This window comes from Myiozetetes cayanensis, unplaced genomic scaffold, assembly GCF_022539395.1.
Source record: "Myiozetetes cayanensis isolate MyiCay16 unplaced genomic scaffold, myiCay2020 scf4, whole genome shotgun sequence".
NCBI lineage: Eukaryota > Metazoa > Chordata > Aves > Passeriformes > Tyrannidae > Myiozetetes > Myiozetetes cayanensis.
Window position 1 is genome coordinate 44,992,285 of NW_026087631.1, and position 25,051 is coordinate 45,017,335.

Sequence of the window (25,051 nt, forward strand, 5' to 3'; positions counted from 1 at the left end):
TTTAAAACAAAATATACATACCAGAATCACTGTTTCAAAAATTATTTTAAATTAGGCTTTTTTTTTTTTTAATAGAAGCAAATTTAAATACTAACTGCATGTATAAATTAGGTCATACCTTTACACTGCCTAACCCAGTTTGAGACTGGTCTACTGAAACGATTGGCCTTTTACTTTAACCTTCATATTATTCCTAGTTCTAACTGGAATGTAATAGTGATGATGTCATTCACTGTTTCCCAATTTAAAATGCAATAATTATTCCTTCAATAAGGGCAGTGGTGAGATTTTCCATGCAAGTTTTATTTTTTAGTAACAAATACTAAAATTTGTTTACTGGTTTTTGTATGTTTCTTCCCAGGTCGAGCATGTACTTCCTCTTCTGAAACGAGGAATTGGTATCCATCACGGTGGTTTGCTCCCTATCTTAAAAGAAACCATAGAAATTCTTTTCTCTGAAGGCCTAATAAAGGTATCCTTATGTCCATATTTAGTTTGTTCTCTGTTCTGAATACAGAGTTGGTAATCCTGAAAATCCAAAAGTATGTCTTAGCTCAGGTTGTAGATTAGTATTATAGTGTACAGTTGCAGCTGTAGTTATAAGTGTTTCAGATTTTATTTGAAAGTATTTGAACTTAAAATAATCTGGCTTGGAACATTTTCTTCAACTATTTTGTATTAAATTTTGTTCCTGTAAATATCGCTGGACGTTCACCAACCTGTGTGCTGGATGTCCTAAGTGAAATACTTTGAGAAAAATGTAACCTTGTATGACAGTTTTGGGAGACTTTTTTGGGTGTCTAATTCCTGTTTTCTTTTTGCAAAATTTGAATACTGGAATTATTATTATTGGTCAATGTAATTTGCACTCCCTAATTTTTTCTTTTGGAGTCTATTTAGTCCTATCTTTTCATATTTTACCAGAGAAAATAAGGAAAGAGAGAAAGAATGGTTTTCTCCAGGTTTTAAGTATTGAATGTGCCCTGTTCCCTATGTTGACTGTACATATGTATTAAAATCTGGAGAGATTTTGTGTAACAATCCCTGAATATTTTCATGTTTGTTTTGAGAGCCTTTTTTTTGCTTGCTTAACTTCAGTCTGTTTATTTAGGCCTTATTTGCCACAGAGACTTTTGCTATGGGAATTAATATGCCAGCCAGGACTGTGCTATTTACGAGTGCCAGTAAATTTGATGGGAAAGATTTCCGATGGGTAAGTGAAAAGCAGGTTATGTAGAGTAACTGAATTGCATTATTTAAATCTTATTAGGGTTGAATTTCCTCTTGACATGTACATTTCAATGTAGTAGAAAATGTTTTTTCTTTCAAAAGTCTCTGTTCTCTAATCCATCTATAATTGGAGTACAAATTCCTAAGACAAGGTTCCTCACATTATCTGTGAGGTCATTTAATAGATACATCAAAAGTTCATGGAAGATGCTAAGAAGATTAGTGGCAGACATTGGTTCAGACTAAGACTATGTAATTGTAGTTAGCACTTTATGTGTTCTTGCTATTTTTCTAATGTTTATTAATTCCTTTTCTCTTTTTATGCTAGATATCCTCTGGTGAATACATTCAAATGTCAGGTCGTGCAGGTCGCCGAGGTATGGATGACAGAGGAATAGTAATTCTTATGGTGGATGAAAAAATGAGTCCAACAATTGGCAAGCAGCTTTTGAAGGTAGGAGAGAGATTATTTTGTTTTTGTTATCCCAACAGGGCCATGCTGATTTGAGTGTTGTAACATGCAAAATTATACATCTAAAACAAGAAGTATGTAGATCATGCAGGTAGAAGATGACAACTCCTAAAAGGAGCTTTCTGTGAATGCTCATTAGAGAAGGAGCTTCTCTTGTGAAACAAAATTAGAAGATTAATATTATCCTTCTTTGTATAAAAGGTCTAGCAGGCAGGAGAAGTAGAACTACATCCTCTTTTCTAGTGATAGCACTACTGAAGTATTCTTTTTCTTGCTGACTGCAGTTAGTTCAAGGGTTTTGCTGAACTAGGAAAGGTTTGCTGAGATTTCACAAAATTATTAAATTCTTGCTTCTCTGATGAAATAAAATTTGTTGGTGGACTCAGTGTGATAGACAAAGTGGACAAAGTCATGCAAAAATGAGATAGACACAATAAATAAGGAGTGAAATGGCTGTCACTGAGCTAAAGTTAACTCTGGAGAAACTGACAGTACTTGTAGGAAGTTTAGAGGTTTGGAAGTCAAGAGGTTGAACAAATCACTCATGGTTGAGATGGGCGTTACATTACAGGGCTTTCCCAAACTGTCATGGGTGTTGTTACGGATTGTTACTGGTACTCTATTGCTTTATAATTTGAATGTGAAATACTACAGTCATAACACTTCTATTTAAATTCCATGTCAAAAATAACCATAATAAAGTATAATATTCTGATGTGCATGTGTGTTGCCTGTCTTAGGTTGCTTACATTAATTGTGACATATGTTAAAATTGAAAACCTGGGGACTCATGCTGCACGCTATTCCAGTCGCCTTGGTACAAATAGCAGGTCATTTGTGTTAAAACAGCACTTACAGCATTACTAGACTGAGTATGAATTGCAGGAATCATCTTAAGTCAGCATCAAGTTATGTTAACAAGAGGCATATAGTTGTTGCCAAAAAAAAATCAGATGCCAGTGTTTCTCTGTTTTGTTCAGGCAAATGAAGAACAAGGGGAAAAATTTGTACACGACTGCTCTTAATTATGCAAACATGGATTCTGTGTTGTGTATTTTGCTCTGTCAATGCTACCTGTTAATCCGTAATCCATGAATTAGATGTATCTGTTACACACAGCTAGTGTTTACCTTGTTAAAAGTCAAAATTTTCATGAATGTTACATTATGGCTAACTAACCAGTAAAATAAGAAAATAAGAAAAATCACTAAGGTAAGAAATTTCAAAAATACTCATTTGTGTATGGTAGCATTGGGTTTTGAATTAATTTCATAATCTTGTCTTGGATTGTGTTTTCTCGGTGGAGTGGACATGTTTATTTCTTCGCATGCACACTTAATGCACGTGTACATCTCTGAGATGTATGAAGACTAAGGTTTTTAGCTAGATTTTTATGAGTTTGTAAGACTGTTGAAAATGTGTGATTTTGTGTGGTTTTTTTAAAAAGGATTTATACTTTAGTACTTCTACAGCTGAAAGACTAAAGAGCAGGAGATACAAAGTGAGAGAAACAAAAGAGAATTCTTATAAAAAGTATTAATTTTGTGTATTTGTAATCTGTAGTTTATAAAAAATGTCCCCAAAAAGTTGATTTATATGAAATAATTAAAACATTAAGAAAAAATAGTATTTTAGTTATTTATCTTCATACTTCGAGATTATAAGCTCAACCATTCAGGTGTGGTTTTTTAAAATTTGAAAATTCAATAGTTTGAGAACTATTGAACTCGATCTGCATGAATTAAGACAGAAAAGGAAGTAGTAGATCACACTTTTTTGATACTACTTCTGGAGTTTTTTGTCTAGATTTCAAGGAAATAATAAAGAACATTTCCTTTGTTGAAACTACAAGCCCTTTGATTTTTTCCCTCTTTTAAATTATAAGGAAACAAAAGGGAAAAATAATGGCAACTCTTTTGCTTTCTGTGATATGTCTTGCTTCTTCTCTACTGATCTAAATGAATTAATGTATTTCATTACTTTTTCATACTACTTCATTTATAAGCAAAGACTGAATTTAAGATTTTTCTGAAAAAAGATCAGAAGGGGCTAAAATGAAGATATTGATGTTTCTGTAGCTTGGGTAACTATTCAACCAATTTCTGTGAAGGCAGTAAAAGTTAATCTTTTATTAAATGAACAGTAAAGCATGAATAAACCTCTCCTTGTTTTCCTTCATAAATATAAAGCATCTAGAAGAAATTTCATGTCAAAAAAGACTAAGAAAATCTATACAGACTAATTTTTTTCTATATTTACAATTTGTAGTTATCATTAAGAATTACTCAATTAGGTTTTAATGACCATGACAGTGTTTGTCTGTCTTAAGATCATGATCATGTCTTATGGAAGTATTTTGCTTTGCTCAAGGATAAACTAAAGATTTATAGGAAAAGTTGCAGACGAAATAAATTAGCCATATTGAGAGTGATAGAACATTTACATACAACATTTTTGTCATAGCTCTTCAGCCCTAATGTGTTGTATGATCCAAATTATTTCCTGAATACCAGAGAAAAAAATAAAAGAATCATGTTGTCAGCTGCCTCACACTGTGATCGGTGAAGTGAGAGCTTTGAGTGTGTTGGTACCAGCAATGCTGCTCCAGCTGTGCTCTCTGGCTGTGGCATTGTCCATTGCGACATTGTATACAGTACTTGTAGCTTAAATTCAGCCCTTCATTCTTAGATGGAGTTCTTACAAGGGATATTTATAAATATTTCTTAAACTCAGTCATGTATGTTAGTCTTCTGCAGTGTAACTAGTTTTTTTTGTTTATCCTTAGCATTTATTCGACCACTTAATATTTAGTAAACTAGTGACTTGTCGAAATCTGTAAACCTAAATGCTTACAATACTGTTGGGGAAACTTTCTGAAGATCGTGAATTGTAATTTGACATTTGCATAATACTAAGAAATATTTTGGTGGGGTTTTTTTTTTCCTTTCTTTAAGTCTTTATATTGTGTTAGTTTAAGTAGGAAGTTTAGGTAGGAAATAGAGCTGCTTCTTGATGCTAGATAGCCTTTGAAACCAGAGCAGGATCTCTCTAGCTGGAATTTGGGTTACATGTTACAAGGATGTATCTATCCCTCCAGGGAGAGTTGAGTTAGCTACTTGGCAGTGCTAATCTGTTACGTCTCTAAAAAATAAAAATCTTAAGCTAATTGTGTTATGGAAATGAATGATTTTATGCTGAAAGAAAAAGTGCAATACCAGTAGGTTTTTGAGCTTTGATTTTGAGTCTGTCAGTGCTTTTCATCTACTTACTCCATCACAGGATAAGGTAGATGGACTGAAAAAATGGAAGGAAAACATAGAATCATAGAATCCTTTAAGACCTTTAAGATCATCAGGTCCAACCATCCCACCCAGCACTACCATTGTAACCCTTAAACCCCATCAGCCAGTGCCAGATCCAGGCAGCTCTGTAACACCTCCATGGATGGTGACTCTACACCTTCCTGATAACCTATTCCAATGCCTGACCACCCTAACAGGGAAAAATTTTTTTCTAGTATCTAATCTGAATCTCCCCTGTCTCATCTTAAGGCCATTTGCTCTTGTCCTCTCACTGTAGGCCTGACAGACCAGACCAGCCCCCACCTCACCACCACCTTGTTTCATGTGGTCTTAGAGACTGATGAGGTCCCCTCAAGCCTCCTCTTCTCTACATTAAACAAACCCAGCTCCCTCAGCTGTTCCTTGTAAGACATGTTCTCTAGACGCTACACGAGCCTTGTTGCCCTTCTCTGGACAGGCTCCAGCACCTCAAAGCCCTTTTTAAAGTGAGTGGCCCAGAACTGAATGCAGCACTTGAGGTGCGGCCTCATCAGTGCTGAGTAAAGGAATACGATACTGCCCTAGTCCTAATGGCTGTATTCAGGAATACATTCATCTAGAGAGATAAGATACACATTATTACGCTTTCTTGTCATTTGCAGGTGGAATATAAAGTGCCCTTGATGCCAAACTGTAGAAGATACTTGACTAGGTAGATCTGGCTCCTTGGCTGGGCCTTCATTTTATAGGTCTGGTTGCACCATGCTTTTTTGTTGTGTATGCTGCTATTAGAAATCTGGCTGGTCTGTTTGGTTTTTATTTTTACTCTTGTTTTATTTTACCAGGCAATGAGCAGGATAGGAATTCAGGCAAAGTAGTTGTCTTTTTAACTTTCTACCTGTTTGCACAGCTACTCCATATAACCATTGTGCAGTTGTTGGCACAATGCTGAGGAGATGATGACAATCTTCAGATTCTAGAAGAGGAAGTGTCTGGAACAGGAGCTATCCAATAAGGTTGATGGAAGTTAGTATTCTTGCATAAGCACAGCTTATTACTTCACTTTTGTGATAAAGACTCCACAGAATCTTTAGTACTGCTGGTTTTCCACCCCTTTTAAAACTGTACTGTATGGAGATTTTCCGCTTACTTTTCCCTAAATTCTTTAAAGATTCCCTAGAGAAGCAAACTAGTATTTCAGTTCATTTCCCATAACTTGTGAGTGAGTAGTAAGTAACAGCTTTCCATTTGATCTTGTTCTTTGTGACTATGCACAAGACAGCCAGTGAAGGCTTCTACAGAGACTGTCCTGTCTGCCATCAGCATTCAGTTGCTCTGCAACATCAGTGTAATGTGCCATCTTAATTACACTGTTGTGCTTTGGTGTGATTTAGAACTTGTTCCAATAGAAAAAAAAAATGAAAATCCTCCGGATTTGATAAATCTGCCAAATCCTACTCTGGAGAGAGAAACGGACTTCAGATGGAGGTTGGCACTAATATACTTGTTGGAAAAACCATTGAAAAATTTAAAGTAATAGATTGTCACTGATGGTTTGAGGACAGTAAAATGTTCTAAAGTTGCGACATAAATGAGAATCGTAATGAAACAAATGTTTTGGATACTTTATAAAAAGTATTTAGATAAAAACAATTTTAATGTTAAATATTTGATTTTATTGTAAACTGCCAAACTTTTCTTGTTCTTGTGAAGCTTTCATTGCAGAAATTTTCCAGGCTTTGGTTCAGAAAGCTACTTGACTTTTAACCTTAACTTAAAATCTGCTTAAAGTCAGCAAGATTTTGGCATGAAATCATGGAGATAAGGCGAATGGATACTCAAATACTTTTGTGAACTGGGTCACAGTTTTTGTAGATAATTATGCAAGCCAGCAGATAGAAAAGAACAGCAAATAGCTGTTCTTGCTGATGTTTGCAACCAAAATTTGGGAAGGTGGGATGCATCAAGCAGTGTGTAAAATAGTTCGTCACTCTTGAACTTCACCTCAGGATTTTCAAAAGCTTGTAGGACTAAGCTAACTGATATTATTTATTAATTTTTGTTACTGCTTGTTAATACCGCAAGTTACTTCAGATTTTATTAGTTCAGTCTGTGGAAAGTAGTTTTTCTCCAACTAACAGATTTTTGGGAAATTTTCTTTTACTTTGGTAAACTCATCAGTACAAATGTGGATGCATTTTGGTTGACTAAGCTAGATTTCTTTTTCTTTACCTTCTTAATCTTAAAAAAGTTTGAGATTAACAGAAGACAAAGATACTTTTTAAAATTTATTCTTATATTAATCTTTTATAGAAGTATATAGTCTTTTCTAGGACACACTTTTCCTTTAAGTTAAAACATGAAATTGTCACATCACTGATACCTGTAGTGGCAAATCTGTTGAGCATCTCAGCTAGCTTCTGCTTGCAGAGACACCATTTGCATTTTCCAAGAACAAGAGGAACAGAACTTGGAATTATCAACTGGAAGTAAAACTAGGGATGGTTACAATTGTAGGACCTACTCTGTTAGAGAAGGTAAATGACTGAAAAGTTCTGTCATTCAGAACTAACCTCAGATGCTGGTAGTTGCACGTGAGAGAAACAATTTTTCTAAGTCTCTTGTTACAACTGGAGCATTTGTGGAGGTATTTTCAGCAGCAAAGCCTGCCGAAGCAGCCTTTTGCCACCCACAGTGCCTTTCGTTTGTGTTGGTAGAACTGTTGGGGCAAAGCAGTGAACCTGATTGGTAATAAAGTTGTGCTGAAAATAGTTGATTACCGTTGTCTCTTAAAAATAACCTCACAAAAGGGTTTTTTTTATTGGTTTTTCAGTCATGCTAATGTAGCTCAAGGTAATCATACTATCATAACTACGCAGGATTTTTTTATATTTCTGAGGGAGCACCAATTATTCCTGTCATTATTGTATCACTAATATATAGAAAATAGCGTGTTATTTCACAGGAGGTATTTTGGTGTCTTACAGATGTGTCAAGCAGTCACTTGCATTTTTTATTTAATGAGGTTTTTAATAGAAATTCATAATGAAGACAGTTAGATTTAAGTGTACTTGTCTCCCGTTATGAGGGAAAAATGTGTTCTGTTCTTTGCTCTTTTTGTAAAGTGTTTTATTGTTCACTTTCTGGAAACTGACTGGTTCAGTTTATTTCTGGAAATACTGATAAGTAAATGAAACTATTACTGGACCAGAATGGTGTAAAATATGTCCTGCGTTTTATCTGATTTTGTCAATATGAAAGATACTTTTCTTGCTTTGCAAGGTTCTTCTTTCCTCTTTTTTAGCTTATAAGGTCCCTATGAGTTAGTTTCAGATAGTATTTGCCATCTGATGTTCCCGTGACAGGCTGGAGAGCAAGAAAGTTATGTTGAAAATTTGTTCCTTTCTCTTCATGGGAACAATATTGAAAATGTAAATATTTTTCTCCCAGTGTAAGAGAGAACAGAGGGAGTAACCCTTACCAAATGCATGTCTTGCTCAACACTACGTGCCATAATGCAGCAATGATAGCTCCCTGGTTAGACAAGGTTTCCAAGTCTTAATAGCAATGAAAAAAAAAATACTGTGAATATTAATTCTGGACACTAATCTTCCTTCTCCTGATCTCTATATCTTTCTAGTTTATGTGGACAAGAAATGGTAGTAAATGCTGAGTGCCCTGTTGGATAGGCTGCATTAAGAAGAGTATCCACTCTGAAATTGTTGGCAGTTAAACAGGCAACACTGTATAGCAGCTATAGTTTTCAGATTTTTAATTCTTGATTTCTAATTTTTTAAGTTCTTTACTGTATTATTTCTGTAGTGAATTGATTATGGTCTTGTTCTCAGTTTTTAACATTATCAACTTAATCCAGTCATTCTTTTGCAACCCAGATCTTGCAAACCTCGAAAGGGTGCTCCTGATAAGTTGGCTTACAGTTTCTCAGGAGCTGAAGTGGTTACCAGCACACAAAGTAGGTCATTGATTTCTGAGAACTTTTAGTTGATATATACAAGTTGTTCTCATGTGTCCAGGCAGTTCTTATCCAGAGGGATATAAAAGCTTGAAGAATTATTCTGGTTTTTAAAAAATATTCATGAAAAAATCTGTTTCAAGTGTCTTTTTGAAGATTTGGGGTCAGAGGGACTGGCCTCTTTGAAGAGATGAGGAGGATTACTTTGCAGAAAGGGGACTGGAGAACTGGGACAGTAATTCTCCAACAGCAACAAAGTCATGGACACAGTGGGTGTTTAAAATTGAATTCTCGATGCCTGTTCAAGGCAGTCTTTCTCAACAACTTTTTTTTTGCACCTCTGATCATTTATGCCTTTGCCTGATCTTCTGCATGAGTGGCTGGTATTCCTTCCTTTCTCTGATAGGAAGCTTTTTCTGTGGAGACAAGGGCAAGGCTTCCTCAGAGACTGAGAGATACTGAGGTAGATGATGGTGTACCCTGGCTTGTTGAAGACAAAGTTGATGTGTTGTGATGGGAGAATCTATGGCAGAGGGTAAACTAAGTGCTTCACAGTATTTTTAATAAAGAAAGAAAAGTGACTGGTCTGGGATCGGAAATAATCAGATGGCACAGGGGTTGATAAGAGAAAGGGATTGCAAGAGGAACAAACCATCATGGAGAAAATGTAAATTAAAACTGATTTGAATCTTATTATAACTTGGCAACACGCAAAATCCAGGATAGTTGAACTCATGGCAGTGTGTAGGCTCTTTGAGAGCAAGTTTGGAAGGAAAGGCCCACCTTTTTCCATTTTCCTGTCAGTACTATATCCCATCTTCTTCCCCTCCTGTTCTCTGCTTCCCTCCACAATATGTATCTGACAGATGTCTTTAAGTAAGCACTAACTGACTAATTAATCGTGGCAGTTTTTATTATTTGCTGTAAAAGGCTGATGGTTTACTCATGTTTTGAGTGTATTTAGTATAAAGAACAACTGTATTTTGCTATAAGGTTTCCTAATGCAGGTGCAAAATCTGTGTCTTCCTGCTGGGTAAATGAAGGAAGGGCATCCCGGTGCTTGCTCTCTCTTAGATGTGAGTCTGTTGATAGCCTGGGGTAGCCAGTGTAGACTAATGCACCCTGAAGAATTCACTGGCTGTGCTTAGAGTGTAATACAGTAAAGCTAGTATAATTTCATTTAATTTGAACAAGTAACAGTTCCAGTTTTCAGAAAAAATAAGCTTCTCAGAACTCTTGATTTCAAATGTATTGCTTAGAGAATACTGAGAAAACAGGAATTTCTGAAACTTGGACAAAGATATGTTTATGACATGAAGGAACAGGAAAAATTCACCATTTGTGCCAAAACAGGATTTGTATTTTAACTGCTTTGTCTTAATAGAATTATCTTATTTTCGAATTGTAAAATGCTGATCATGTGTTTAAAATAAAAATTGCCACATCAGCAACTGGCTCAAGTACCACCTTTCGAGTAAGTCTGCTTTATATAATCCCTGAAATAACTGGGTTTTTTAGTTTTTAAATCACTCCTGCTTCACAGTTGACTTCTGCTAATTTTAAAAAAGCCTTTAAAGTAAATCTGCAGGAATTGTTTGGTCTTTCTTGGCATGTTCTGTGCATTTATTGTAGCGTAGTCATCTGAAGTTCTTTTTCTCACTTTTTGGTCACATTTAAGTGAGGGTGTTACAGTGAGGGCGTCTGTTCTTTCAGGGAGTTTATAACCTTGCGAGCATACAGCAAAGTTTTGCCTTCAAGATGTGTAACATAGTCAAGAATGGAAAGAGAGGTTGTTTCACAGTGTGATCGGAGCAGTCACACAGCAGCATTTTACCAGATCTCCAGAGCCTGTATCCAGCTGGAGACTATATTCCAGCTTCTTTTGTTGATGCCTGATTACACAGTGGACATAAGAGTAGGAAACAACCTGACCCACTGTTAGCTGACACTGGCATGGCTGCTGTGCTGTTCTTTAGTAAAATGCCATTCTTTAGATGGCATTTTTTCCTATAGAGAAGCAAGCTTTTTAGGGAGTGATAATTTTTCTTTCCTAGAATAATTTAGAAAAATAGACAGGAGCTTGGGTACATAATCCTTTCATCAGGTCTAAAGAAAAAGCTGTATTATATTTGGTTGGCATTAGCAAAAGAAGTTCTGTCATCTTTATTTGATGTATCAGATCAGAAGCATCTCTAGAAACTTGAGCTTTCCTCTGAACACTGCATCTCAGCTGTTGATGTTTTAATTAGTGACACATTTCTGTTAGTAGAAATCCATTTGTGTAATTTCAGAACTGACTTATTTTACACATTTTGTGATCTAATTTAAGAGGTATTTCTGCTCTGAGATGTATCACTTGAGGTGAAAACCTATGTTTGTATTTATGATTCACTCAGATTTAAGCTAGAATGACTGAATGAGTATGTGGCTGGGGAAAGCAAAACATAGAATCATAGAATCAACTGAGTTGGAAAAGACCTCCGAGATCATCAAGTCCAACCCTTGATCCAACACTACCATGGTTACTAGACCATGACACTAAATGCCACATCCAGTCTCATCTTAAAAACCTCCAGGGATGGTGAATCCACCACCTCCCTATGCAGGCATGTCTCATTCCTTTCTCTGTAAAAAATTTCTTCCTAATTTTCAACCTGAACCTCCCCTGGCAGAGCTTAAAACTTGCCCTCTTGTTCTACTCCTGATTGCCTGGGAGAAGAGACCAACCCCCACTTGGCTACAACCTCCTCTCAGGGAGTTGTAGAGAGTGATGAGGTCACCCCTGAGCCTCCTCTTCTCCAGGCTAAACAACCCCAGCTCCCTCAGCCTCTCCTCATAGGATGTGTGTTCAAATACCTTCACCAGCCTGGTTGCTCTTCTCTGGACCTGCTCCAGCCCCTCAGTTCAGGAAGGATATTGAGGGGCCCAGAGCTGGACACAGCACTCCAGGTGTGGCCTCACCAGCGCTGAGTACAGGGGAAGGATCACTTCCCTGGTCCTGCTGGCCACACTGTTCCTGATCCAGGCCAGGATGCCATTGGCCTTCTTGGCCACCTGGGCACACTGCTGGCTCATGTTCAGCTTCCTGTCAATCCAGACTCCCAGGTCCCTTTCTGCCTGGCTGCTCTCCAGCCACTCTGTGCCCAGCCTGTAGCGCTGCAGGGGTTGTTGTGGCCAAAGTGCAGGACCCGGCACTTGGCCTTGTTGAACTTCATCCTGTTGGAATCAGCCCAACTCTCGAGCCTATCCATGTCTGTCTGCAGAGCCCTCCTGCCTTCCAGCTGATCGACACTCCCTCCCAACTTGGTGTCATCAGCAAATTTGCTAATGATGGACTCAATCTCCTCATTCAGATCATCAGTAAAGATGTTAAACAGGACTGGGCCCAGCACTGATCCCTGAGGAACATCACTGGTGACCGGCTGCCAGCTGGATGCAGCCCCGTTCACCAGCACTCTCTGGGCCCGGCCCTCCAGCCAGTTCTTAACCCAGCACAGAGTGCCCCTGTCCAAGCCGTGGGCTGCCAGCTTTTCCAGGAAAATTTAAACATTTATAAACTCATCATCAGCTGGCTTTTTTAATAGCTCATGCTTGCCCTTTGCTTGGAGAGGCTATAGTTCTGAGGTCTCCTAGATCTGCCCTGGACACTGTTTAACTGTGTTGGGTGTTCTTTGATAGGTGGTTGTTTTAATGCATATCAGTTAAATGTTTGCTCTTTTATGGTAACAAGGTTATCCTCTTGGGAAAGACCACAGTAAAGGTGTGGCAAATCAGGCCAAAGGTGCATTTACTTAGTCCGGTATCCCTTTTTGACAGAGAACAGTAGTGGAAGTTCTTAGAAAATAAGAGTGGGTAAAGAAGGTAGAGATGTGATATTTCCCAACAATGCTTTCACAGCATCCTTTCTTTTTAGGTTAATAAAAATACTTATACCTACCACATTGTAAAAAAATTGAACTTCACAGAATCCCAGAATGGCTGAGGTTGAAAGAGACCTCTAGAGGTCATCTTGTCAAAGCTCTCAAGTTGAGTTTAAAAAGTTAAGTAACTCTTATTTAGTTTAGTAACTATTACGTAAATATTAAGTAACTAATTTAATATTGTAGGTATTATAAGTATCTATACAGTATAAATAGTTTTACATGTTGACCATAATAAAATTGCTTAGAATTTGATGAGATACAATCTAAATTCAAGAAAAGTTGTACAATTCATCAAAGCAACTCATATAAAACACAATTACATCATAATGTATTTGATATGTTCTTCTATGCTGCAGTGAATATACTTTTTTAAATGGACAATGTTCTTGTATCTTTTTCAGGGTTCAGCTGATCCCTTAAACAGTGCATTCCACCTGACATACAACATGGTATTGAACTTGCTTCGAGTAGAGGAAATTAACCCTGAATACATGTTAGAAAAATCCTTCTATCAATTCCAACATTACAGAACTATTCCAGAAATAGTAGAAAGTAAGTATTGCTGCATATTGTTCGCACATGGGGTCTAAAAGATGGTGCACTGTGAGGCTGGGTGGTTACACTTCAGCAGGCTTATAGGAGTTTATACCTGTGCAGGAGTTCATACCTTTTGTCTTCCTTGCCAACAGTTGCCACTGCATCGTTTGTTGCTGTGTTACAGTTTCAGTAAGAGTAATTTCTTCTTGTTCTTAGGACCTATATTGATATGCACTGTCAGTTTATGAAGAGAGTCAGACAAGAATGGTTGTCACATTGCTAAACTGTTGGGCTGGAAGAAGGAAAAACAACTTAAAAATTTCTGTGGCTTGTTTGAGATGCAGCGAAGAAAAATCTTCTACCTTTTAATATCTCATTACAGTCTATAAAAAGAATTTAAGCACACTGCATTTGGAGTAGTGTAAGAAAGAAATGTTTGATTACAATACAAAGCTAAACTCAGAGAGGACTGAGACATTATTTGCACTGCACTGAGTAACATTTTGAGTCATGATCTTTAAATAGTGGGTTTCATGAGCCAAAGTCAGTTTCCAGAGATCTCAGCCAGTGTTTGAGAGCAAGGCCTCTTTCAAAACTTAAGCCAGAAGAATCTTAGGAACATGACAGGTAACTATGATTAATAAGCAGTCCATCAGTTTACTTCTTAATTGAATTTTAAGAGAGAAAGTGTGTAGTTGCATGTAGCTTTGACAGACATGCTGAGGGAGGGTTTCAATAACCTTTACAGAGTTTCTGTTAGTTTGCGGGTGCAATAGTAGTTAAATATAGTATTTATTTCTTTGGAACCTTCCTGTTCTGATTGACATGCCGAGATCTTCAGTCTGTCATTCCAGTATTGCTGTTTAAATAGAAAAATAGAGCTGAAGAACATTTTTCATAGTTTTTGGACATTTTCAATTTAGGCACCATACATTAGAATTTTGTAACCGGTTCAGCTGCAGTTAAAAACACAAAGCAGAGAATTGGCTCTTTAGATCATAGAGGAAAGTATGCCATGAGTATGGATGAATGGCTTGTTTCTTTAAAAAGTTGGCAGCTAAAAATAGGGAGCACTTCCCTGAGCTGTCTCCCAAGTCCAAAAGTGGAATTTCTGGGCCATTTCGGAGTATTCAAATAACACACAAGAGAATGAGCTGGCAGAGAGAAAAAAGAGACCTTTATAAAATCTGTCCTTAGTTTATGTTTACTAGTGGTATTACCAGTGTGAGAGAATGAATCATATTGCTTAGTTTTAGTGGGACTTCTGTGCAAACCTAAATCAGTTATTCCTGGATAATTTGGTGTCTATCCTTCTCCAGTTTCTCAAGCTTGTTTACTTAAAAAAAATGCTGGTATTTAATTTTCTATAAGTAAATTTAGTGGACAAATGTATAGATTTCTAGCTTTCCAGAGAATGGATTATTGTGAACAGAAAATGGGTACCAAAAATGGTCACAAAATATTAGTCATGTAGAACTGAAAGTGAAACATTGATTTCTAAATTTGCAAAGTTATTAATTTCCATGAGATTTTACTTTTCATTATAGGGGTCAATAATTTGGAAGCACAGTACAACAAAATTGTAATTCCCAATGAAGAAAATGTGGTGATATACTACAGAATCCGACAGCAGCTTGCAAAACTGGGTAAAGATATTGAAGAGTATATTCATAAACCAAAGTACTGCTTGCCCTTTCTACAACCAGGAAGACTGGTAAAGGTAATTTGATTTTTATAATTTTTTTTTTTTAAATTTCAAATCTTTACCTATCTGTGAAATCTGCAGGATTCATTTTTGTCTACCAGTTTACTATCTTGAAAAATTACATACATCACACTAAGCACCAGTTTTGACTTGTTGTGTTTCTTTGCTAAACATTCAGTAATGCATTAAAACAAATACTCTTTTCATAATGATTGCTATAGTAAATATTAGAAATACAAAGTTATGCTTGCTAGGATGTGATTATACATGATTATAACATATTGTAATATTTCTAGGTGAAGAATGAAGGTGATGACTATGGATGGGGAGTGGTTGTTAATTTCTCTAAGAAATCAAACGTGAAGGTAAAATACACCTTTTCTTCATTAGCAAAATATATATGTTACTGCTTTTTCTGAGATCTGTTTTGTTTATATATATAGTTTTCAAAGGCAAAAAAATTTCCTTTCACTCCAGAATTTACAAAAAGCTTTGGCTTTCCTGAAGTGAAAGGGCAAATAAAAAATGCTATGGAAAATGGGACAAACCGTTGTGTGTTCACTTTTTAAGTTTTGGCGTATTTGTGGAGGAAATGCTTGCTTGTGCATAGCACTGTAGGCATTTCAAAAAAGGTTGTTTCTGAGACGTCTCCTATACTACCTAACCTGCTCATGAGAAATATTCTTGGAGTGCGGCTTGAGAACATAGGGATACTGACATTTGGCTCTGTGTAGAAGGTTATCTTAAACTGGGGAACTGTGTCTTGAGTCCTAAGTTAGTGCATGAGACATGGGATTGCTTGTCCTCTGAGACATTGCTGTAGAGTTGAAAGTTGAGAAATTAAAATACAAAGAAAGCAATACAATAGAAATGGATGTGGGGAAATTTGGAAGACAATACAGAGGGCAGTGATGCAATAGAAGCCAGAATTGTTTTTACTTTCAGAAGTGCATTTTATAGTTGGTCTCTGCATAACCCCAGATGATGTTTTGGTCTCCCTTTTAGAAATGTTTTGACAGGCTACTCTGCTCCTTGAATTAAAACCTAAGTTTAAAGCATATTTTTCTGTGGTAGCATTTTTGCTATAATTTTAGCAGGAGAGCAATGGCATTAATTACTAGGTCTAAATGAGAAGTTGCCTTTGTTAAGTTCTGGTGGCTCCTGTTGTGGCACCTTTTGAAGCTTCTCTAATATATGTTAATTAAAGAGGAAATGAGAAAAATGTGTGCATACAGAACCTGTTAAAAGAGATTTTTGTTTCGGTTTTCTATATTCCTTTTGAAAGACACTTTTTTTTCAGGTTGAAAAACTGAACTGTTTCTGCTGTTGTTTAAACTTTGCTATTCTAGATTGCTTTTTTCATAGAGCCACATGAGTAGCAAACCAGATTTCCCCCTAACCCCAGCTCCCTATGTAAAGCTGACAACTTCTGTGTCACTGGAGGCATTTCTTCATTCCGTGTCATATTTTATCCACATATATATTTGCCTTCCCTATCTGGCCTGTCTCACTGTTGTACAAACCTTTGGGTTTGAACACTAGCTTTGAAAGTATGGTCTGTTTTGCAAGAGATGGCTCTGGCTCCAGCAGCACTTTTTTTATTAAGTCATTCTAGCAGCTGGGTTGAATTTTTCCTTCTGAGTATGTGGAAAGAATGACAGCAGGTGCTGGAAGTTAAGGAACAGACCTAAAGTTATGTAACTTTTAAAATCAGTATGAAAGTACTTGTTTCCATGAGCAGAGGCGAAACAAATTACTTGAAGAAGCTATTATTTACCCATTTCAATGGTCTATTCAGTGCATTTTCATCCTGAGATACAGATGCCTTTCCCTATTACTATTTAATGTAGTAGTATACTTACTTAGTACTGGAAGGGTATCACTATTATGCAGTATCTTTAAACCTTCATCCACTTGTAAGTTTTGGATTTGCTTTTAGAAATTATGTTGAATTTAGTCTATATTACTAATTTTTCTTCAGTTGTGAATTTTTTCTGCACTGTATCATAGTTCTGAATTAAGTCCTTTTTTTAGTGAGGAATGTATGAATTCATATTGACGCTTAGGGGCATGAGTCATGTCAGTTACGTTTATTGTTAGTTATATGTCGATGCTTTTCCATTGTAATTTTGCACTTCAGTATTCCACAAAATTGCCAGTGCAAATAGCACTTTATTTGGAATTACAGTAGACAGAATAATTTTTTTTTCAAGCAGAGGTGCTTGCTATGTATTATGCATTATAGTAGGCAGCAAAGTAACAGTTTACTTTGGAACTCATAAAAAAAACCTAGAAATTTTCTAGACATCAAATGTTGGTCTTTAAACAGTTACTGATACTAAAATTTGAGATGCTGAAATTCTGTCTTCCCTTTCAGATTATTATAATCCTTGTGTATTTATAATGTTTACTACATAAACGTATTTTTAGCACTATACCATGGTCATTAAATTTTCAGTGAGTCTGATGTTACTAATCTGGGATTCTGAATTTTTTTACCTGTGCTGTAATTGTTTTCTTTTTTATTTTTTAATGCAAAGTTCAGTACTGCTAGCATGATGCAAATATGCAAAAATGTTTCAAAACATGTTGGCTTACTCTGAAAGAGCTACACCTAGAAGAAAAGGCAGAAACACCTAAAGCTGCAAGCAGACTTTAGGCTACACTGATGGGGGAGGATGGAGAGGGGTAATTTTTCAAGTGTGTTTTTCAGTGGGAGGGATCTTTCAATCAATACCAATTCAATAGTTTTTAGAATTTACTGCAACACTGAGCTAGTACTATGTAAAGAAACATAGCTCATTTCATACTGTTAATGTTGAACAAATAATTTATATTTGCCTTCCATTCTCTCTGGTATTTGAAAATAACTGTTGTAGACCTGATTTCTTTTCTGTACCCTCAACAGCCAAATTCTGGTGAATTGGACCCGTTGTATGTAGTTGAAGTGCTCCTCCACTGCAGCAAAGACAGTTTGAAAAATTCTGCTACTGAGGCTGCAAAGCCAGCCAGACCCGATGAGAAAGGAGAGATGCAGGTTGGTTACACATGTTTATTCTCAATAGTTCCTTACAAAATTTCTCAAGTTTTCTATTTCCAAAGCATTTGCAGACTGTGGTAAAAGAAGGGTTCATGCATTAAGGAAGAGAAAGGAGTGTACACCTAACTCTGCCTCCTTAATAAATTGATAAATTTTCATCAGTGCTGTTTGACAGATGCTTTTTTTTATCAGTATCTTGTCCCTGGGAACAGAATTCCTTTTTTATTTCTTAGAATCATAGAATCATTAAGGTTGGAAATGAGCTCCAGGGTCATGAAGTCCAACTTTTGACCAAACACTACCTTGTCAACTAGACCATAAGCACTAAATACCACATCCAGTCATTTCTTGAACACTTCCAGGATGGTGACTCCACCACCTCCCTGGGCAGCTTTGCAAGGCTCTCTCATTCTAAAATTAAGTTGAAATATTTATTGAAAGCATTTGCATTATTTAAAATTTTCAATCTGAAACCCTGTATCAAGACAAACAGTTACAATTCTCAGATCAGAGACAATTGTTTAATTTGTCCACATTATTTTTCTCAGAAAGTACATTTAAACCGTGAGATACAGTAATGATTCTTTGGGGTGTTATCACAGTTTTGATACTTAGGAATATGTATTTTCTGGTTTGATGTTCTCTGTTAGCATTCTTAGTTAAGTATATGACAATAATTTGTCTGGTTTGACTCACAAAAGGTATTCTGGCAGCTAAGACACAAGGTAATAGAAAAGCTGTTGTTTTCATGGTTAGTCTCTCTCCAGATTTAACTGCATTCAGAATTTTCGAGTTTGGACAAACTTACTTTTCTTCTTTACAAATGCTTTATCTCATTCCTGCTTCTTGATATTCCTTTACCTACTGCTATCTCCTTGTATACTCCATTTTCCTTTGAAAAAGTTTTGCTACGAACCAGTAATAAGAAGTACGTTTTTTACTAATTTGTCAGTTACTACATTGTCTTTGATAGGTTGTTCCTGTTCTAGTGCATCTTATCTCAGCTATCAGCAGTGTCCGACTTTACATTCCGAAAGACCTGAGGCCTATTGATAACAGGCAAAGCGTGTTAAAGTCTATACAGGTAAGCTCCACTGGGCTGTGTAAGCATTCTACTCTGATTATTGATGTACTCTTGGACCCAAGACAGTTTATTCTAAAGAAATTTATTCTAAATAAAAGCTTCTGTCAAATCTTCAGCCTTATTTTTTAAAGGGATTGGAAGCCACAGTGTATGTCAGTTGTTTCTCCTTGTTGAGACATTTTATACTGATTTTGAAAACTGCTGAAACATCACATAACAAACAATATAGCCTTCTCTGTCCCTATAATTATGCCAGCTAATTTGTAAAATATAGTTTATTTTACTGTTACTAATCTTACAAGAAAAAAACCTTCTTTTCTCCTTTTAGGAAGTACAGAAGCGATTTCCCGATGGAGTACCATTACTAGACCCTATTGATGATATGGGCATCAAAGACCAAGGGTTGAAAAAAGTAATCCAAAAAGTAGAGGCGTTTGAGCATAGGATGTATTCACATCCTCTTCACAATGATCCCAACTTGGAAACCGTATACAAACTTTGTGAAAAAAAAGCACAGGTAAAGAGACAAACCAAAACAGTGTATCTTCTTGCTTGCTTTCCTTTTTATTTGCAAAGCCCAAATAACCCTTTTTTTAAAAATAAATAAGCCCAAATAAACCCTTTTGAATACAGTAAAATTATTGAATCTCAGTAACAAACTGGCTGAGTTGGTGTTGTGTCCCTGATGGATACAGATGAGAAGTACATCTGGGAAGAAAACTCTGAAGAAGTCATGGGGAACTGAAGTCTCTTTCACTGAATAGGCATAGCACAATACGGTGTAGGAGAAGTCTTAATAGATAATTTTTGATACATAGGTAATTTTAACTTAAAATCTGTAATACACTTATGCAAAGGTAGGTTGAATTGATGGGGCTTATTAGCTGGGGGAGTGTACCACAGAAATCATTGTTCTGCCCCTTCCTGATCTGACTCCCGTCCTGGAAGCAATGCACTTACTTATTTTGTATAGAGTTGTACCCTCCTAGACTGAAACTGGTTGTGCACAAAACCAGTTTCTGTGCTGCTCCAGAAAACAGGTTCTTCAGGGGCTGCTTCACAGGAGTGAAGTAGTTCTGGTATGGGCAGCACAAAGTTACATGTGGTAAGACCTGATGAACTGAGCAGCCTTCTGCAAAGTTTGTCTGCTCTGAGGATCTGGACAGTAACTGTGATGAACTACTAAACACTGGAGAAGCTCAAATAGCAGAAAATAATGCCTTTCATTGAATAGTTGGTTAGCCGAGACTTAGTTCAGATCTCAGAAGATGAGTGCTCATTTCTAAACAAAAGATTCCTTCCATGCAATCTTTTGGTTTGGGCTTGATTGGTTTGTTTCCCATGCTGGGTAAAGAGCTTGACTTCTCAAACTTGCCAGAGTTTCCTATGGATAAATGGACCTGATTTTTTAGATGATGATGATTATTATTATTATTTAATTTCTTTTAAACCTTCTTCTTAGTAGAGTTAGGCAAGTCAATGTCAACTAATATGTTCTTATATGATTGTTCTGACACCTTGTCTTTAAAACAGTTGCATCTGTTAAACCAGCAACGTGTAATTCCTGTCCTTCTGCCCCCTCAGATTGCAATGGATATTAAAGTAGCAAAGCGAGAACTGAAGAAAGCGAGAACTGTCCTACAAATGGATGAACTCAAATGCCGCAAGCGTGTTTTGAGAAGACTGGGGTTTGCCACGTCTTCAGACGTTATTGAGATGAAAGGACGAGTCGCTTGTGAAATCAGCAGGTAAGTGGTTTCTCTGCGAAGTATTTATTGTTGGGAATACACACTTCACTGTCCTTGCTGAAATTAGTACCTTATGTTTATAGTTGGAAGTTCTGAGACCGTTATAAGAAAGATTCTTCAGAGACAATGTGATTTGTGTAATAAAGGGAATATACTGATTCAGGCAGTTAAAGTAAAGGTAGCAACTCAAGGACAAAATACAGTAGATTTTAAAATTAAAACATGGATGCAAAAATGCCAAAACAGTGGCTATTTTTGAACCTGGCTCAGGCAACAGCCTGTGTTTTCTTTTAATGTTGTACTTAATGAGAGGATGGTCTTGATGTCTGTGGTTGAAGCTGAACCAGGACTGTTGCTACAGAGTCACTCATATACAAGAGCATAACAATGATTGTCAGCAATTATCAAGTTGGTGACAGGTTTGGAATATAGCTTAATTGTTTCCATAGGGCTGATGGAACAGTTCTGTGAAGTGGTGCATTTTACTCTAATACATTTAGCAGGTACATATATATTGAAAGATAGGGAAACTCATGAATTGGACTTTAATATTTTATAGTGTCATTCAGATTTTTGTAGAATTGCTTATTTTTAAAAGTCACAGTGACTACTGTACTCCTTATCTTACACGTGAGTTCAAAAGATGCTACCTATATTTGTTTGATATCTAATAACTTTTTCCCTTGCAAAATTGGATAACAAGTGAGGAAGCTGAATCAGAATTTTATCAATTTCCTGCCTGCCTGAAACTTTTTGATGAGTTACACAAGTCTCTGTAAAAGTCTGCTTTGTTTCCCCCCCATCCTATGCATTTGTCTGATAATCTCTAAAAACAAAGGTTTCATCTTACCAACAATTTGATGTTTTATCCAAATAAGTATGTTTGGATATATACCCACATCATGTACTTCCTTTTATGATTCATAATTAAGTCTTTATTCTTCAAGTAAAGCAAGTTTGTTCCTTTCTCAGTAGCGTGGAAATATCCAGTTGAATCTTTTATGAGCAACAGGAGTACGAGTTTTAGTCCTTTTTCTAAGTTGCTGAACTCTGTAGTTCTTTTCCATCTTTTGATATCCTGTCTGAAAAAAACTAACTCAAGCAATTGTTAATACTAACTTACATGAACTGTCAGTAGAGAGAAGTCTTTCCCCTTAAGCTTCCTTGTCTTTATTTTAGTGCTGATGAACTACTCCTGACAGAAATGATGTTCAATGGTCTCTTCAATGACTTGTCTGCAGAACAGGCAACTGCACTACTCAGCTGTTTCGTATTTCAAGAGAATGTGAGTTACTTCTTCAGTTCAAGAATTCTAGACATTCCTGTGTTCCAACAGTATTATTAATAATTCAGTTCCAGAAATCGGTCCTAACAATTTGAGCCATTGCAAATTTTTTGTCCCTTCCTAAGGTGTTTGATGTCAACTCCCATTAAACTTCACAAAAGCATCGCAGCTTCAGTGCTAAAGTATCTTTCCTCATGAGTGACATGCCAAAGGTTGTATAAAATTGCAGTCCTTCTCATGAATGAAGCAGCATGAATAGATTCTCAGCATACTTGCTGATATTTATGTATGTATACATAAATTTATGTATGTATACATAAATATGCCTACATATAATTTAAAATGTAGAAATGCTTATTTCAGAAAGAAGCACTCTGGGGCTAGGCAGTCTTTAATTCTGAGACATGTCTATGTTTTGTTATTTGGACAGAACCCTTGACTTACTGATGGAAATGGCAGTACCACATGGAACTGATACTGAAAAAAGCTGCTAAAAACAGACCATATGTTCTTAAAAGCAAAAACAAAGGGCATTTGATACCCGATGTCATTGTTTTCCTACCTACAAGCTGTATAGGTTAACATCATCGGGGAAATATAGTAACTTCCATGTGAAACATTTTTGCAAATAGCTAGCAAGATGTGTCACTCATGTTGATTCTAAATATAGAAAAAAGAGTAGCAGATGCTAATGAATTACATTTGTTAGTAGAAGGGGCACCAAGGTATGCCATTGTTAATTAGAATATTGTGTTTCACTCGACAATAGTACTTGAGTTTAAACAGCAAGGGCATAAAAATGTTGCTTTATTTTCAACAGCCTTGTTTTCATACCTTGCCACTTATGTTTAAGTTATTAAAAGCATTTGCAGAAGTTTTATATTGTTAAAAGAAAAGCTTTAATAGTCAAAAGCAGTAAAGGGCAGTTCATCTGGCAGTCCAAAATGATGGTACAGCTAAATAGAGGGAATTTTGGAAGTATCCACGGAGTAGGTGCTTTTTTTCATAGTGGTGGCATAGTGTACAGTGCTTTAGTTTGAGAAACAAGTATTTGGGGAATTCAGTAATTTTAATGCCTGATAACACTTTTGAGACGTTTTTGGAATAATTTAGGGTGGCAGTATCACACCCCAGACTTCTGTTTTTGCATTTGGTGTAGAGAAAATGTACGGGAGCACATGAGCCTATTTAATGTTTTCTTTTTCAGTCCAGTGAAATGCCCAAGTTGACAGAGCAGTTGGCAGGACCACTTCGGCAAATGCAGGTAATTAGAAATCTGTCTGTGCTCAGGGTTAACATGAGCAAAATTTATGAGTAATGTATAATAAGTGCATGGTAAAGACCTGATCTTGGATCATCAGTGCATTTGGCTGGCACTGCATGTGATTTTGCACAGAATCATAGAATCAGATGGGTTGGAAAGGACCTCTGAGATAATCAAGTCCAACCCTTGATCACTACCATCACAGTTATATTGTTTGCAAGAAATTTGTGCTAATTTATAACATGCCTTTAAAATTTTTATAAGCTTGCTTACTGCACTGTAAATTGTTAGTGCAGGCAGGCTTAATGTAAATGGTGGTTTAGTTTCTGATTCTGAGTAATTTCACACTAGAAAGGAAACCTCATCCTGTATGCAGTACCTAACAATGTACAAGTCTTCTCTCAGTTAAACACTCTGTTTAAAGTGTATTATAAATTTAAAATACTTTATTTTAAAGGAGTGTGCAAAAAGGATCGCCAAGGTGTCAGCAGAAGCAAAACTGGAAATTGATGAAGAAAATTACTTAAATTCTTTCAGACCCAACCTAATGGATGTTGTGCACACATGGGCAAATGGAGCTAACTTTGCTCACATCTGCAAAATGACTGATGTCTTTGAAGGTAGGTTAATCAGTTGTTCTTTAGAAGGTGTGAGATGGTAATTCCACAACAAAGAATGGTAATTCTGAAAACCCTTATAATAAACTCAGATGTATGCAGTTATCTGCATGGCTAAAATGAAGGGGGAAAAAAATTATTGACTTTATATATTAATTTCTAGTTACACTGTTGATAATTTAGAATCTTAGAAGATTTTTAAAAGGGTATCTCTATTTTAAAAACTTTCTGTAAAACTCAGAAATTCTAAGCGTTAAGACAAAAGTTGATGTTTACTTCTTCTAGTTAAAGGGAAAAATACCATGGTCCAAATGCCTGTCATGAAGAAGTACGTCTCTTGTGCTTGCCCTCCTTATGGTTAAGTGTTTTATTTACCTGGTAATCAGCTGACAGTTCCTCCTGCTGGCTTAATCATCACAGAAGGAAAAAGTGATAATCAGGTCTTTGTTTTAGATGTTCATCACAGCAGTGCAATGCAGATAGTTGTAAAGCCCAGATGTAAACTGTCATATGGGTTAATTTGATTCCTAAAACTGGAGTACAAATAATTGCCCCTTGAGGAAGAAGACTTCATTTTCATTTTTTTATAAGTATCATGACTTAAAGTCTAGATACTTTGTAAAATGACAAACCACATCCCTGAAGGTCAAACCACAATGAAAAAAATAATTTCATCTTCTAATAACCGTGTTGAAAGTTGTGAAGAACAGTAGGATGTCTTACAAGTCTGTGCAATGACTGATATTTGAAAATTCTTTTGATTTTTGAAGTTGTTACTGTCACTGCTGCCCTGCCTCTCTCAAATGCAAATGTCTTCTTTTTTGCAAATGGGAGCCTTTAAAACAAGGGAATTTGTGCACATAATTCATGCATGTAATCCAATGCACAGACC

General features: G+C 36.3%; 1 protein-coding gene across 1 annotated transcript in view; it reads left to right on the forward strand.

The window, feature by feature from the left end:
- The window catches only part of MTREX (Mtr4 exosome RNA helicase), a 39,446-nt gene that overhangs the window by 11,021 nt on the left and 3,374 nt on the right, over nt 1–25,051 (forward strand). The window contains exons 13-25 of the mRNA XM_050328573.1: nt 362–472; nt 1,112–1,213; nt 1,559–1,684; nt 13,281–13,431; nt 14,964–15,136; nt 15,418–15,486; nt 18,030–18,158; nt 19,135–19,245; nt 19,574–19,762; nt 20,830–20,993; nt 22,173–22,278; nt 23,486–23,542; nt 24,000–24,162. Of these exons, the coding sequence (XP_050184530.1) occupies nt 362–472; nt 1,112–1,213; nt 1,559–1,684; nt 13,281–13,431; nt 14,964–15,136; nt 15,418–15,486; nt 18,030–18,158; nt 19,135–19,245; nt 19,574–19,762; nt 20,830–20,993; nt 22,173–22,278; nt 23,486–23,542; nt 24,000–24,162 (1,651 nt within the window). The remainder of the gene's footprint in view (nt 1–361; nt 473–1,111; nt 1,214–1,558; nt 1,685–13,280; nt 13,432–14,963; nt 15,137–15,417; nt 15,487–18,029; nt 18,159–19,134; nt 19,246–19,573; nt 19,763–20,829; nt 20,994–22,172; nt 22,279–23,485; nt 23,543–23,999; nt 24,163–25,051) is intronic.